This window comes from Hirundo rustica, chromosome 8 (assembly GCF_015227805.2).
Source record: "Hirundo rustica isolate bHirRus1 chromosome 8, bHirRus1.pri.v3, whole genome shotgun sequence".
In the NCBI taxonomy this organism is placed as follows: domain Eukaryota; kingdom Metazoa; phylum Chordata; class Aves; order Passeriformes; family Hirundinidae; genus Hirundo; species Hirundo rustica.
In genome coordinates, this window is record NC_053457.1 from 29,540,665 (window position 1) to 29,553,629 (window position 12,965).

At 42.7% G+C, this 12,965-nt stretch overlaps 1 protein-coding gene across 2 annotated transcripts in view; it reads left to right on the top strand.

The window, feature by feature from the left end:
- The first annotated feature begins 235 nt into the window (after positions 1-235).
- Positions 236-12,965, top strand: part of SLC18A2 (solute carrier family 18 member A2) — a 28,394-nt gene continuing 15,664 nt past the window's right edge. Inside the window, exons 1-4 of one of the 2 annotated variants that reach the window (XM_040070852.2) lie at positions 236-393; positions 2,203-2,554; positions 9,814-9,872; positions 11,875-11,958. In XM_040070852.2, the coding sequence (XP_039926786.1) occupies positions 273-393; positions 2,203-2,554; positions 9,814-9,872; positions 11,875-11,958 (616 nt within the window). In that variant the 5' untranslated portion in view covers positions 236-272. Of the gene's footprint in view, positions 394-1,110; positions 1,199-2,202; positions 2,555-9,813; positions 9,873-11,874; positions 11,959-12,965 lie in introns of those variants that run through there. The other variant, XM_040070853.2, reaches the window with a different exon arrangement.

The following is a 12,965-nucleotide window of genomic DNA, read 5'->3' on the forward strand; positions in this document are numbered from 1 at the left end:
CCCAGCGCTCCCCGGGCTCACACGGGGACCAGAGGTGCCGCCCCTCTCTCCTCTCCTCTCCTCCTCCTCCTCCTCCTCCTCCCGCTCCTCCTCTCCCCGCTCCTGCCGTGCCGGTGGCGGCGAGCGCGGAGCGGGGCTGCCGGAGCGCCGTGTCCCGCCCGTGGCCGTGTCCCGCCCGTGTCCGTGTCCCGCCCGTGGCCGTGTCCCGCCCGTGTCCCCGCCGTGTCCCCCCGGGCCCCGCCGGCCTCCGTGTGCCGCAGCCGGGCCGGAGCATGGCTTGGGGCGAGCTGGGGCTGCTCCGCTGGCTGCGGGAGAGCCGCCAGTCCCGCAAACTCATCCTGCTCATCGTCTTCATCGCCCTGCTGCTGGACAACATGCTGCTCACCGTGGTCGGTAGGTAAAGCGGCTCGGGGTTTGCTCCCCTTCTGCCGGGGACGGTCCCCGGCGGCTGATGTGCTCCCTCAGTTCCTGATTGATGCTCTCAAACCCGACGTTTTCAAACACCGATTAATTTATTTGCGTTTTTTAACCATGAATTACATTCCAGGCATTGCAACCGAGCCGCCGTGGACATCAAAGTCTTGCTTTATTTCCATGTTAATTGCAAGATAAGGAATGCTACAAAAAGGTCTTAATAACTCCTTTTTTCTTTTTTTTTTTTCTTTTTTTTTTTTTCCTTTTTCTTCTTTCCTTCCCCCTTTTCCTGCTAAACGCCACTAATACTTCATAGAATGGCAGATAACAGTATTTTTAGCTCATCATCGTTTTTTTCTCCTGTGGTCATGCAACTGAAACAAGAGGCTAGATAATATTAGAGATGCCTGTTTCCTTGTGATAGTTCCTGTTTCCCCCACGTTGGTCTTAAAATGATATCTTAATAAGAAAACTATCTATGTCACTTTTAAGAAAAGCATGTCTGTGTGTTAGTTTAATAAAATAATACAAGTTTTGATCAAAGTCTAAGATCCAACTTTTAATGGCTTCAGTGGCACAGTGTCAAGACTCAGAAATCTACTCAAATAAAACAATTGAATATTTGTCTAAGTGGTAGACTTAGAACTCCTCATATTCAAATGTTTATATGAATTGAAATAAAATGGTCCAGAGGAACCAGTGGCTCGTGGATGTGCACACGAACACACAGGAATGGACAAGGTTCTCCTGGAAGTGACTTGGGCTGTGCAGAGCAAGATCTCAGGTGATGCTGCAGACTCAGCCCCTGAATCAGACTCCTGAATTTCCTGAAAGGGTTTCAGCTAAAAAGTTGATGCCATGAGACAGGCTTTAGTTTAAAAAATATCTATTTTTAGCAAGTTGATTTTGATTTTTTTTACATTAATATGCTTCCTTATAAAACTATTAATATTTAATTACTTGTTTAGTAATATGTATGCTAGAAGCTCTAAAAATTGTGACAGTTTGCAGACTTGAGAGGCTGGGCCTTTTCAGGATGAAACACAAGGTGGGAAGGGGTGATTCTGTCACTTGCATTAAAATGAATGGACCTGACATCTGTTTTTACAAACTCTGAAATCCTGATGTCTGAGATACATATTAATGCAATTAAATTGCAGCTGTGATTCTAAAACATGTAAACATGATTCCTTTTGGATGAACTTTTCAATGTAAATTTTAAAATAATGAGACATGCAAATATCAACATATTAGTTCTGATTCCTTGATATAGGTCTGTTACCTTTTTTCCTTCTTATGGCTGGTACCTATCAATATTTTTATAACTTATTTTAGAAATGTATTTTATTGTATTTTTTTGTATTTTAGTTTAATAATCATTCCAATGCTCTTCTCATTGTTCAGGCTTTTGCAGCCTTATAAAAGGACTTGTGCAGCCTTGTGGTACAAAGAGGCTTCAGACATGGGTTTTGAGATTTCTAATATTTTGCTTAATGATGTATGTGTAGAAACCCCTATGGAAATCTTATTAAAACTGGCAAAAAAAAAAAAAAAAAAAAAAAAAAAGAATAATGTAAATGAACTTTTTGTTTTAAACTGCACTTCTGAGTTGTGAGTGTGTTTTTTCCCATGAGGAAGTTTTCTTTTTCACTTCTTTGTTTTCTGAATGTGCTCTGCAGGAAAGCCTTGTATTTCCTGATCAATGGCGAACCAAGCAGGAAATCTCGGTGATTCTATTTACGAATAACCTGGTAGTAAGATGCCAATGTATTCTATTTGTTTTTCCAGTGCCAATAATTCCCAGTTACCTTTACAGCATCGAACACGAGAAAAATGCCACAGACATCCAGACCACTAAGCCTAACCTACCCTCAGCAACGATGGACAGTTTTCAGAGCATCTTCTCCTACTACGACAATTCCACCATGGTCACTGCAAACGAATCTGAGCAGACACAGCCCGGAGAGCTGCATCAGACCCAGACAGAACAAATGGTTGTCAGTGTGACTCCCTCCCCCTCTGACTGCCCCAAGGATGACAAGGAGCTGCTGAATGAAAACGTCCGAGTCGGTCTCTTGTTTGCTTCAAAAGCCACAGTGCAGCTGATGACCAACCCCTTCATAGGGCCCCTGACAAACAGGTAGGTTATTGCTGCTGCACCATCACTGAGGACTTCACACTGATGTTTTAGTATTTCAAACGTTATTCATTCTCTTTTGGCCCTGCCTTCTTGCTTTTTCTGGAGGAATATCTTAGTGGAATATGTTTGGTGAGAACCTCTAAACACTTACACTCTTTCCAAAGCAGCTGCACATCAACCATCAGTATCACACACTTTTGTTCCAGCTCCTGAGACCTTGGGTTTTTGTAGAAACCTTTGCTGAGACTGTGTTGAAATATCTCCCATATAACTATATGGGACCCTGCAATGTAGTATTCACAAAGATTGTGAATTGTCAATATTCCTGTGACACCCACATTAGGCAAAGATGGTATTGAAACTGTAGGCAGGGTTCTGCTCCCTTCCTTGCTCTCACTGAGATGAGCAGCTCCTGGAGCGATTTGGTGTGCGATGGTTTGGAGCTGTCTGAGGTGAGAATCAGTGGGAAATCTGTGTGGACTTCAGTGAGAAGTGAACAAATGTCCAACTTTGCTGACGCCATGTACATCAGCAGGTTCAGCGGGTCCCACATCCCCATCAGTACATGGCTCTGCCCAGCCTTCTAACTGCTCCCTCTAAATTCTTGCAAATATATGATGTCTTGAACCAAATGTGTTTAAAGGGACTTCACAGAAAATTTATTTGGGCCAGGATCAAGCTTATGAACACTGATGTCAATGACTTAATGCCCCTCTCCAAATCCAAGTAGTGATGATGTTCACATGAAGATTAAAAAGTATATATAATATAATTTAAAATTTTGATGCTAATAATTAATTTGATTTCATTGTTAGCATTTTGTTTAACCACTCCCCACAGGAGCAGCTTCAGTCCTCCTAAACAGACTATGAGATCAATCTCTGCAGGAAATAAACTCCAGACTCTATTTAGTTGGGTCAGTGATCTGCATATTTCTTACGTGAGCTGTTTTCATAGAGAATTATTCCTTTCAGAAAATAATGTGCAGCAGAAATTTATACTTGTAGAACAGTTTTTTTAAGCAGTCAGTGTCCATCATAGGTGACAGTATTTAAAACAACCAACCCACTCCAATGCCAGATACTTCAGATTTTGAAGCCCAAAGTACCTTGTTTAGCTTTTACAGCATATATATATATATATATATAGTCTGAGTGTTTCCTTTCAATCTAATAAAAAGTATCCAGCTGAGGGCTAAGCAGCATTTGGACTCACAGTGTCATGTATTCAAAACCTGTGTTTGATCTGTGGAACTGATCTAAACACAAAAGCTTTAAATGAAAGAGACATTTTCATTTCTCTCTCATTTCCCCTTATCACCAATACAAATCACCCACACAGATATAAGTATGCCACCACAAAATTACTTTTGCACAAGCATCGCTGCAGGTTGAGAAGGATTTTTCTTACCTGTGTTGTTTAGTGAGGATATCGTAGCTCCTCTACGAGTAGAGTAACATAACATCAAATATTGTTTTTATAATAGCTCTTTGGATGTGCTTCTAGATTTTCCTAACTGCCTAAATTGTTGCCCTATTGATATTTGCTCTTTGTCTGTTAGCACCACCGTTTCCAGAGCCTGTCAAAACAGGAGAAAGTTGTGTGGTCACACCTCTCCCCTGGAGCCAGCTCCTGGGACGTGTGTGATGCATCCCTGGGGTTGGCAATGAGGCAGGAGATGTTCTTGTAGCATCTCCCTTTCCTGTTGGGGGCAGGTTGGCACCACACCAGTGTGAATTTAACTGCAGAGAGCTGAGGTTTCCTCCTGGAAACATCCTACAGGTTTTTGCCTGGGGCAGGGTTCCTCACGTGCCCAATGAGTGTGAGAAGGAACAACAAGGAGCACGTCATCCCATCATCCCAATGACAAACTCTTCCCTCATACGGCTGAAGTGAGTGCCTTAATGGCAAAGTGGCCCTAAATTAGATTTAGGGTTCACTGGTTTTCTTTCATGCATTATTTATATCGTGCTACTGGTATCTGCCTTTCTTCTGAGAAATGTTTAGAGGGAAATATCAGTTAACACATTTATCAATTAACTGTAGAAGTGATTGGATACCCTCTCCCTCTTAAGCTGGCAATTTCTAATAGCAATGTATATGATTAGCTAAAATTTGTGATTGTATAAATCAAACAGAAAATATCTGGGTTATCATTAGAAAGACTTTTCTTTGCCACTGATAAGCTGTTTGGTTATTCTTAAGCTTTTTGCCCTTATTATTTCTGCAAAATTCTAGCAAAATATTAGAGCCAAGGAGAAATGGTTGGTTGTTTCAAGATCAGTGTGCACAGTTGTTTAAAATACCCAGTAAGTTTCTTTTTCAAATGAGTAGCACACTGCATACGGTGATTTTGATTTTTCAGTCGAATATAGCTGTTCAAGAGTAGTTTAGAATTTCAGCCAAGTGCTTGTTTTCACCAGGCACCGGCTTTGAGTGCTTGAGTTTGTACAAGAAACAGGATGTTCTACTCATATGATTCTGTCCAAATAATCACTCATTTTTAAGTTTTCTGAAAGTTTTGGAGGCCTGTGTTCCCTTATTTTATAACTACTGGAGGTACAGATTTATGAAAACAAATTTCAGGATTGATTTCATTCAAGGAGTGTGTTCTGCAAATAAACATTTCTTATTTAAAGCCCAGCTCTTTTCATGGAACACCAGACACACCTGGCTCAGAGAACAGGTTTGCTCCTCCTGAAACAATACAAGTTCCCTCTGCCCTAACAACATCCTAGCAGAGCAAACACCAGTGATGGCTCTGCCATAGGAAGCCAACAACACACTTCCCACCGTGGCACAGTTTCAGGGCAGAGCTGATAAGATTTTGTGGGTCAGAAGCACATTATGTTTTTCCTGGTGGTGAAATTTGTAAGACACTATAGACAAAGCACAGCGTTTGACACAGGGCTCTTTGTGGGGAGGATGCGCTGGCAGGGGGAGGGTGAAGGTTCTGCCTAAAGCTGTCCAGTGAAGAGGGTGGGCAAAAGGCTGCCCTTTGTAACCAACTGGTTTATCCAACTGCGCTGGCACAGGTGCCCAGAGAAGCTGTGGCTGCCCCATCCCTGGAAGTGCTCAGGGCCAGGTTGGATGGGGCTCTGAGCAACCTGGTCCAGTGGAAGGTGTCCCTGCTCATGGCAGGGGGTTGGGAGGAGATGGGGTCTAAGTTCCCTTCCACCCCAAACCGTTCTGTGATTCTCTGATTGACTCCGGTGCTTTTTTCAAACTCTCACCAAGTTCTGTGCCCAGCTGTGCCAACCCCTCAACCACCAGAGCCAATCAATGCCTCTGCCATGTGTGCTCCCTTCTTTTTTTATCAGTCTGAAAAAAAATTATAGTTTTAACCTTGTCCTTGTTCATAGCAGCCTCAAAAACCAGTAAAAAATTACTAGCTGTTTTCATCATCACCATCATTTTGACACCACCCTGGCTACAGCTTTGAACTCCTTTGCATGAGAGAGAGAGAGAGAGAGAGCAGCTGGGACCACAATGTGTTTGTGCCCAAGACACACTCAGAGAAGGAAGCAGAGGAACAAATAACATTTGTAACTCCATATTTACAGTTCAGTTCCTCTGTGAGCTTTCCTTTCAGGTTCTGGCAGGAGGCTGAAGTGACCTGTTCTGCAGGTCACTCTGTCCCTCTGCCCTCCCTGTGCTGCAGTGTCGGGGAGCACAGTGCCCACACGCCCTGTCCCTGCTGACCCTACGTGTTCTAACTCCACACATATTCAATGGTTCGTTGGTTCAGAACCTCAAGGAACGTATTCTTGCCATAAATCCTCCCCAGTCTTTACTGCCAGTGAGGAAGAGAACCGGAGTTCCAGCCAGGACAGAGCTAGCAAGGGGTGCTCACAGGGGCACCACGGAGCTGTGGAACAGCAAGGTTGGAATCAGTGGATTTGCAGCACTGTAATTGATAATTAGGCTCTAATAATCCACAGCTGCTCACCTGGTCAATGTAACCTTTATTGTGCTGTTGCACAGAACCAACAATCTGTCGTCTTATTCTGGAGTAATCTTGTTAATGGGTATAAATAATTTCCTGAGACTCATAAAATCTGGAACCACCGTGGCTGAAGTGGAGTTGATTTTCCATTCTCCATCAGTGGCAGCCTTTCCTTCCCCTCCTTCAAGCAGGGACTCAGACTTTTCCAGAGATCAGAAATACTCATAATGAACACTTTTAGCTGCAAGTAGCCTTGGTGAGACATGCTGGACTCCGCTTCAGAATTGCTTGGAGGGTTTTGAAAGGAGTGCCCTGGAAAATTATATGCTTGGCCACAGTAACAAGAAAAAATAAGAGAGAAGACAAGCTGTAATATTCTTTGATGTTGCATACGTGCAGAGGAACAAACTGCAGAGGTAATTGTGATGGAGGGTGCTATGTCATGGCTGAGGAAAAACTGCATATTCATTGTATTCACATGGCAAGAACATAAATGGCCCAGGACCAAGGGACAGAATCATTGGATTGGCTGTTACAGGTGGTGCCTCTCCTTTTTATGATTATTTGTGTTGTACAGTGCACTTGTTCAGCAAAACCTCACAGTCTGTGCTCTCTAACATCTGTACAGCAGACCAGGGAATGCAGCTGCGGATGAGACATTTGTGGTAGCAAAACTGCCAACTAACTGGTGCTGCAATTTCAGGAGGAGCAGGGTTTGCTGAGAGGCAGGGTTTGTTGAGGTTGTCCAGGAAAGGACAATCTGCGTATCTAAGTAAATGTCAGCTGGATGTGGGCAAGACTGTCCCCTGAGAAAACTTCAGAGGTCCAGCAATCCCGTGCAGGGGCAGCACTCCAGAACTGTGCATCAAGACATTGTGAGGGATGCTCTGGGCAATATTATCCTTCCAGAGTATTATAAGGACTTGTTTAACTCCCACCCTCTGCTATGTGTCACTTTCCACCTTGCTGTGGACCTGTTTCTTTGAGGAAAAGGGAGAATAATACCTGCAACTGCAAAAATTAAGAGCAATGCTTGAAGAGTATTACACTGAGCATTAGAAGTGACTTCCAAAACGCTTGTTTGCTTCCTGCCTTCAACCACCAGGAAGTTCCCAGGGGTAGGAAGCCTATTGGAAGAGTTGAAATCTCCTTTATTTGGAATGATAGCACTGCTCTGTGTTTAACTCATGAATGTTTGTGGGAGATCTCACAGCTCATGTCTTTGATGAACGATGGAAATGTGAAGGTGGGAGCCAATGTGGGTGGCATTTCTCTTCATGCAAATAGCTGAATATTATTTCAATGTGCTTGTAGAAGCAAATTGCTGTCTCATAGGCCCTGTGTCAAGTCTATGAATTGCTTGTTTTCTGTACTGAAAGCAGAATTCTCCCTCATAGTGTCTATCCTAGATAGATTTGGGATGGCCTCGACAGACCCAACAATACTTTACTTTGCAGTGGGAAAAGGCATAAGGACATTCACCTTTTGCTTTCTTACCCCAGAAAAATCTGATAATGCCCACCACCAGTAGTATCCATATCTGCAGGGTTTTCTTTTTTGTTTTGTTTTGTTTTTGTTTTTGTTTTTTTGTCTGTACTTCTATCAGTGCTTTCTTTAATTGAAAAACTCAAAATAAATTATGATCAGACTCTCTGTGGCCTGTTCTACCTGTGCCCACTGGGAAGGAAAGTGCTCACTTCAGCTCTGAGGCAGGTGAGAAGCTGGCAAGAGGTAATTTTTCATTTCCTCCTGTACATAGAAACACGAGTGCAGAGCATCATCCCATTGTGTAATACCTATTACACACACAGCAAGGGAAAGGCTGGCTTAGAATGGATCACTCACTTTTAATAAAGCAGGCAAAAAATGTATTGCTCTTTTACATATCATGTATGAAGGTGCTGGGAGATTCAAGTTATTATCTTAAGGCCACAGGAGAAGTTTGTGATAGGGATTTAATTTGCTTTGGAGACACCAGTTCAGGTAAGTAGCACATGAGTATCCAGTCTCTGCTGGGTATTTACAACACCCACTTACAGATTTCAACTAGGAGAATCTGTGCACTGTGTTTTTATTATATTTTAATACAGTGATGATTTAAGGCAAAATACCTCCTGAAAGCTCAATTTATTTCATTCACGAGGATGAGACAAACAATGAACATTGAGCTCTGCACTTTAAGGAGTTTTCTATTATCCAAGGTCCTTGATTGCATAAAAATATTACTAGAAAAGCAAAGCTCGGAATAATTATTTTGATTTGCCTATGTCATGACTATTGTTATTAAAATGGCCATTATTGGCCCTTCCATTATTTGATTGACCTGCTTCAGCCAATACTGCTAAATGCACAACACTGTCAAATCATTGGAAACTGAAATCCTTTGAAAGTACTCCTGTTGAAGAATTTGGCCATGTCCTGGCAAATCCATTTGAGATGAACAATCCTACAAAAAAATGAAGCTGTGAACAAAGAGTGCTGGATAGAATATGCACACTGTCTTCAGGGCTACCTAGGTTTTGACTCTAGGGTAGATTTTTAATGGTGTGAAAAAGAATACACTGTGATTTTTTTTTTTTTTTTTTTTTTTTTTTTTTTTTTTTTTTCCAATTTACAGTTTTATCTGTGCAAAGAATGTATTTGCTTCCCAGCCAGAAAGTTCTTTATTTCCCGGAAACTTGAAAATACTTGGAGCAACCAGGCATTTCTACAGGCTCTTTAGAGTCCTAATGAAGAAATGGTCTGATGAAGAAAGCTTTGATCAGCTCCATTTCTACTCCCAAACCCGTGGAAAGCAAAAGTATTATTCTCAGGCTCTTTGGGACTCTTCCAGTGTTCCTGAGGCAAAACTCCCAGAAAAGCTGATGACAATTTTTTCCAGTAAAAAAACCATTGGCTTGACTGTGTCTCATTATAATCATTGTCTCATGAGGATGGAAACAGATGAGCATTGAAACACGACTGGGGCATTTCAAAGTTCAGCACACTCAGGGAAATCTTCTCTTGGCATGTCTTTGGCAACCTCATGGAGGCCCAGAGGGGTTTTATTGGGAGCAATTAAGGCAGAATGAGAACAGGGCAATCAGGGCAATCATGAGAAGGATTTCTTCCAGGGATTTCAGATGCAAAGTCTGCCGTGTCAGCTGAAAAGAAATTTGTAATGAGGACAAATAAATGTTGGTCCGCAATAAATAGTTCAAAGCCTACCAAGAAACTACAGGTTGGGTTTTTGTGGTGCGTGAACTCATGTAAGACTAACTCAAACCCTCAGTGGGACAACCTCAGAAATGTGAATATTCATTTTGTTTTCCAGAATAGGCTACCAGATTCCACTCTTTGCTGGCTTCTGCATCATGTTTGTTTCAACGATCAGTAAGTGTCCACATCTTATTCAGTCTGGCCCAGGCACAACTTTTAAATAAATGGTCCATAATAACTATCAGTAGGAATTCTTCTTGTTGATGTTTGGGGGCTAACTTCCAAAGAAAATTTAAGGGAGTCAGCTCCATGTGGATGCTGGTACCGATGAGATTGAGCAAGTGCTCTCTTGGGAAAGTGCTCAAAGGAGTCACAACTCTTCGTCCCACCCCAGCAGGTCTCTTCCATAGCTGAATCTCTGAGGTTTTTATGATCTGGAGCAGTGCTCAGGCAGTTTTAAATAGCCATGGGAGAGCTGTCTTGCAAGGCCCTGAACAAGTAGATATCATGGGGGTTTTATCAGAAGATCGTGAGGCTGCAGTGGCTCACGAGTAGAGTATGAGTCAACAGGATCACAGCGTTGCTAAACATCGCTGTGGGATGTGCAAACAGGAGCACAGCCTGCAAGTCAGCTGAGATAATTTGTCTGCTCTAATAGCATTGATAAGACTTCAGCTGCTGTTTTATGTTTGGTTTTGGCCTGACATTTAAAGCTGTGGCCCAGACAGAAAGAGAACAGAGAACATCAAGGTTCTTTAGAAGCCAGTGAGGATCAGTGAAAGAACAGTTTCTGCCTCAGAAGGCAGAGGTAAGATGCATTAGAGCCTATGACCCGGCTCTAATGGATGTCCCGTCCCTGGAAGTGCTCAAGGCCAGGTTGGACAGGGCTTGGAGCAACCTGATCTGGTGGAAGGTGTCCCTGGCCGTGGCAGGGGATTGAACCAGGGGATATTCAAGGTCTCTTCTAACCCAAAATATTCTGTGATTCTATGATCTTAAAACTTTATCATCAAGGGGACTGAAGAACTAGAAAAGTTGACCTGGTCTTGGAGCCACTGACAGCTCTGTGTTTTAGGAACACGTTAGATAAATTCTGGTTGGGATGTGGCTAAGAATAGTGAGCCTAATTCATGGAGGAGAGAACTTATGCTCTGCTGAAATCCTTTTTTCCTTTATTTTTCTTGATTGTTATTTGTAGGGATTTTTGTAAGAGGTGGTGGAAAGCCCCAAGAGGCACAAACCCAGGGGGCAGGTGGGAGGAGTGCCCCTGGATCCCATGTTTAGTTGGTGCATTACACCTTCCTGCAGCTATAACCTGCCCAGCAGAATTCCTTAGGTGGCCAACAGATGGGAGCTGAAAAAAAAAGCTTTATAAACTCACTGTAGATTTAATGACACTGACAACGACATGGGCTCTACAAGCAGAGATGTGGTTGGGTTTCTGAAAAGCTCCTATTTTCCAGTGCTGTTGACAGGGAATTTGGTCAGGCTGAGTGCAGCATCCAGGGGCTCTGTCCCAAAAGGCAGGGAGTGGCTGAGGGGGAAGGCTGGGGTTAAATCTCTTGGGGGAATAAAGAGTGGTGGCACACCCTCTGGTGCAGTTTCTCTGCTATTGGGAGGAGAAGGAACTTGCTGAAGGTTTTGAATGGGGGCATCTGTCTTCCCTGCACCTTCAGCCAGCTGTGCTCCACATATCTGGCACGGGGCTGGCAGCACCAGGGAAAACCTCTCTCCACCCACTGATTATTGGAGGAAACATTGGTGAGTGTGTGTTACATCCTGCCTTCCCTGAGTGCCTGGAGCTCCAGACTGGGCAGCCTTAAGTGAAGCAGCGTGGAGAGGTGAGGCTGGAAAGAAAAGTCTTATTACTCCTCTTGTGTGCAGCTGAACCAGAGCAGATGTAATCAAATCCTAAGTAATTAGTTAAAACTGCTTGGGCTCTTGCATTCTGTGTTACCTGGGGGCTTAGACACCTGAGATCAATTCAACACTGACACATCTAAATGCAATAAAAGAAAATAATGCAGTTAGTATTGAAAGAGGCAGAAGTCACTGTAAACACTTGACTAAATTGTAGGAAGTTTTTGTGATAGTTTCAAGAAATCTAACTTTTTAACCGAGTTAGAGTTAACCTAATTTTAAAAATTGCCTTTTTTTTTTTTTTTCCTTCCTGCAGTGTTTGCCTTCTCTGGAAGTTATGCATTACTATTTATTGCCAGGTCCCTTCAAGGAGTGGGTTCCTCGTGTTCTTCTGTGGCAGGTAAGAGAAGGGACAATAGAAGAAAATGCAGATCACTTTTAGTCATTTTTAAAATTGAATTTTGCCAGCACATTCAGTAATTAATACAGAAATATTCAGTTGAATCAATTTCATATTTGGTTGGGGTTTTTTTTTTCTGTCTCTTTCATATGAAGTAGCTCAAAAGCAAATGTCTTTTAAGACTTCCTTGGTATTTGGGTTGCAGTGAGGTAGAGCACTAAATGAACTGCTCTCTCCCTGGGATTTCTGCACCTGTGTCTTCAACATTTTAAATTCATTTTTAGCCATTTTAAAGGTCACTGGGAACTTATGTTGGAACTTATTACGGTTAGAACAGCAGCTCTGTCTGTTACAGAAATTTTTGTTATAAAACCTTGTTTTTAAGGGCTTACAATGCTGGCTGCCACTTTGGGCTCAGTATATCTGTACCACATTTCCAAAAAAAAGTACCTTGTTTTTAATTGAGTAGGTAAAATGGAGTATGGGTTTTCAGCCCAAATTATCTGAGCGCTCTTGAGGCTGAGGCTGGAGAAAATACCTTTTGTTCATGCTGAATATTTCAGTCTTGGAAAATTTTCCTGCAATGGCAGGAACTGACATCAGTTAAGATTGCAAGTCAAGCTTTCCCAAGGGAAGACCTGCCAGAATCAAAATTATTATTCAGCTGTAACTCAGTCCCTGTGCAAGGCTCTTAGGTGAGCACAAGACTTTCTTTTTTTCTCAGCCAATGTGCACAAAAGAGCAGAAGAGGCCAAGGGACCATCTAGTCCACCCCTTCCTGAAGGCAGGATCAGTTTAATATCTGTCATTCCTCATGCACACTTGACAGGCATGACCTCAGAAGCCTCCAGAACTGCCCTCAGCATCCAGCTCGGTGCTTGAGTACCTTTATGGTCAGGAAGGTTTTTTTCCTGATGTCTCATCTAAAGGCTCTTTACTGCCATGTGAATTTATTTCTGCTTCCCATCCTGCAGAGAGCACAAGGAACAGTTTCCTTTCTTTATCTT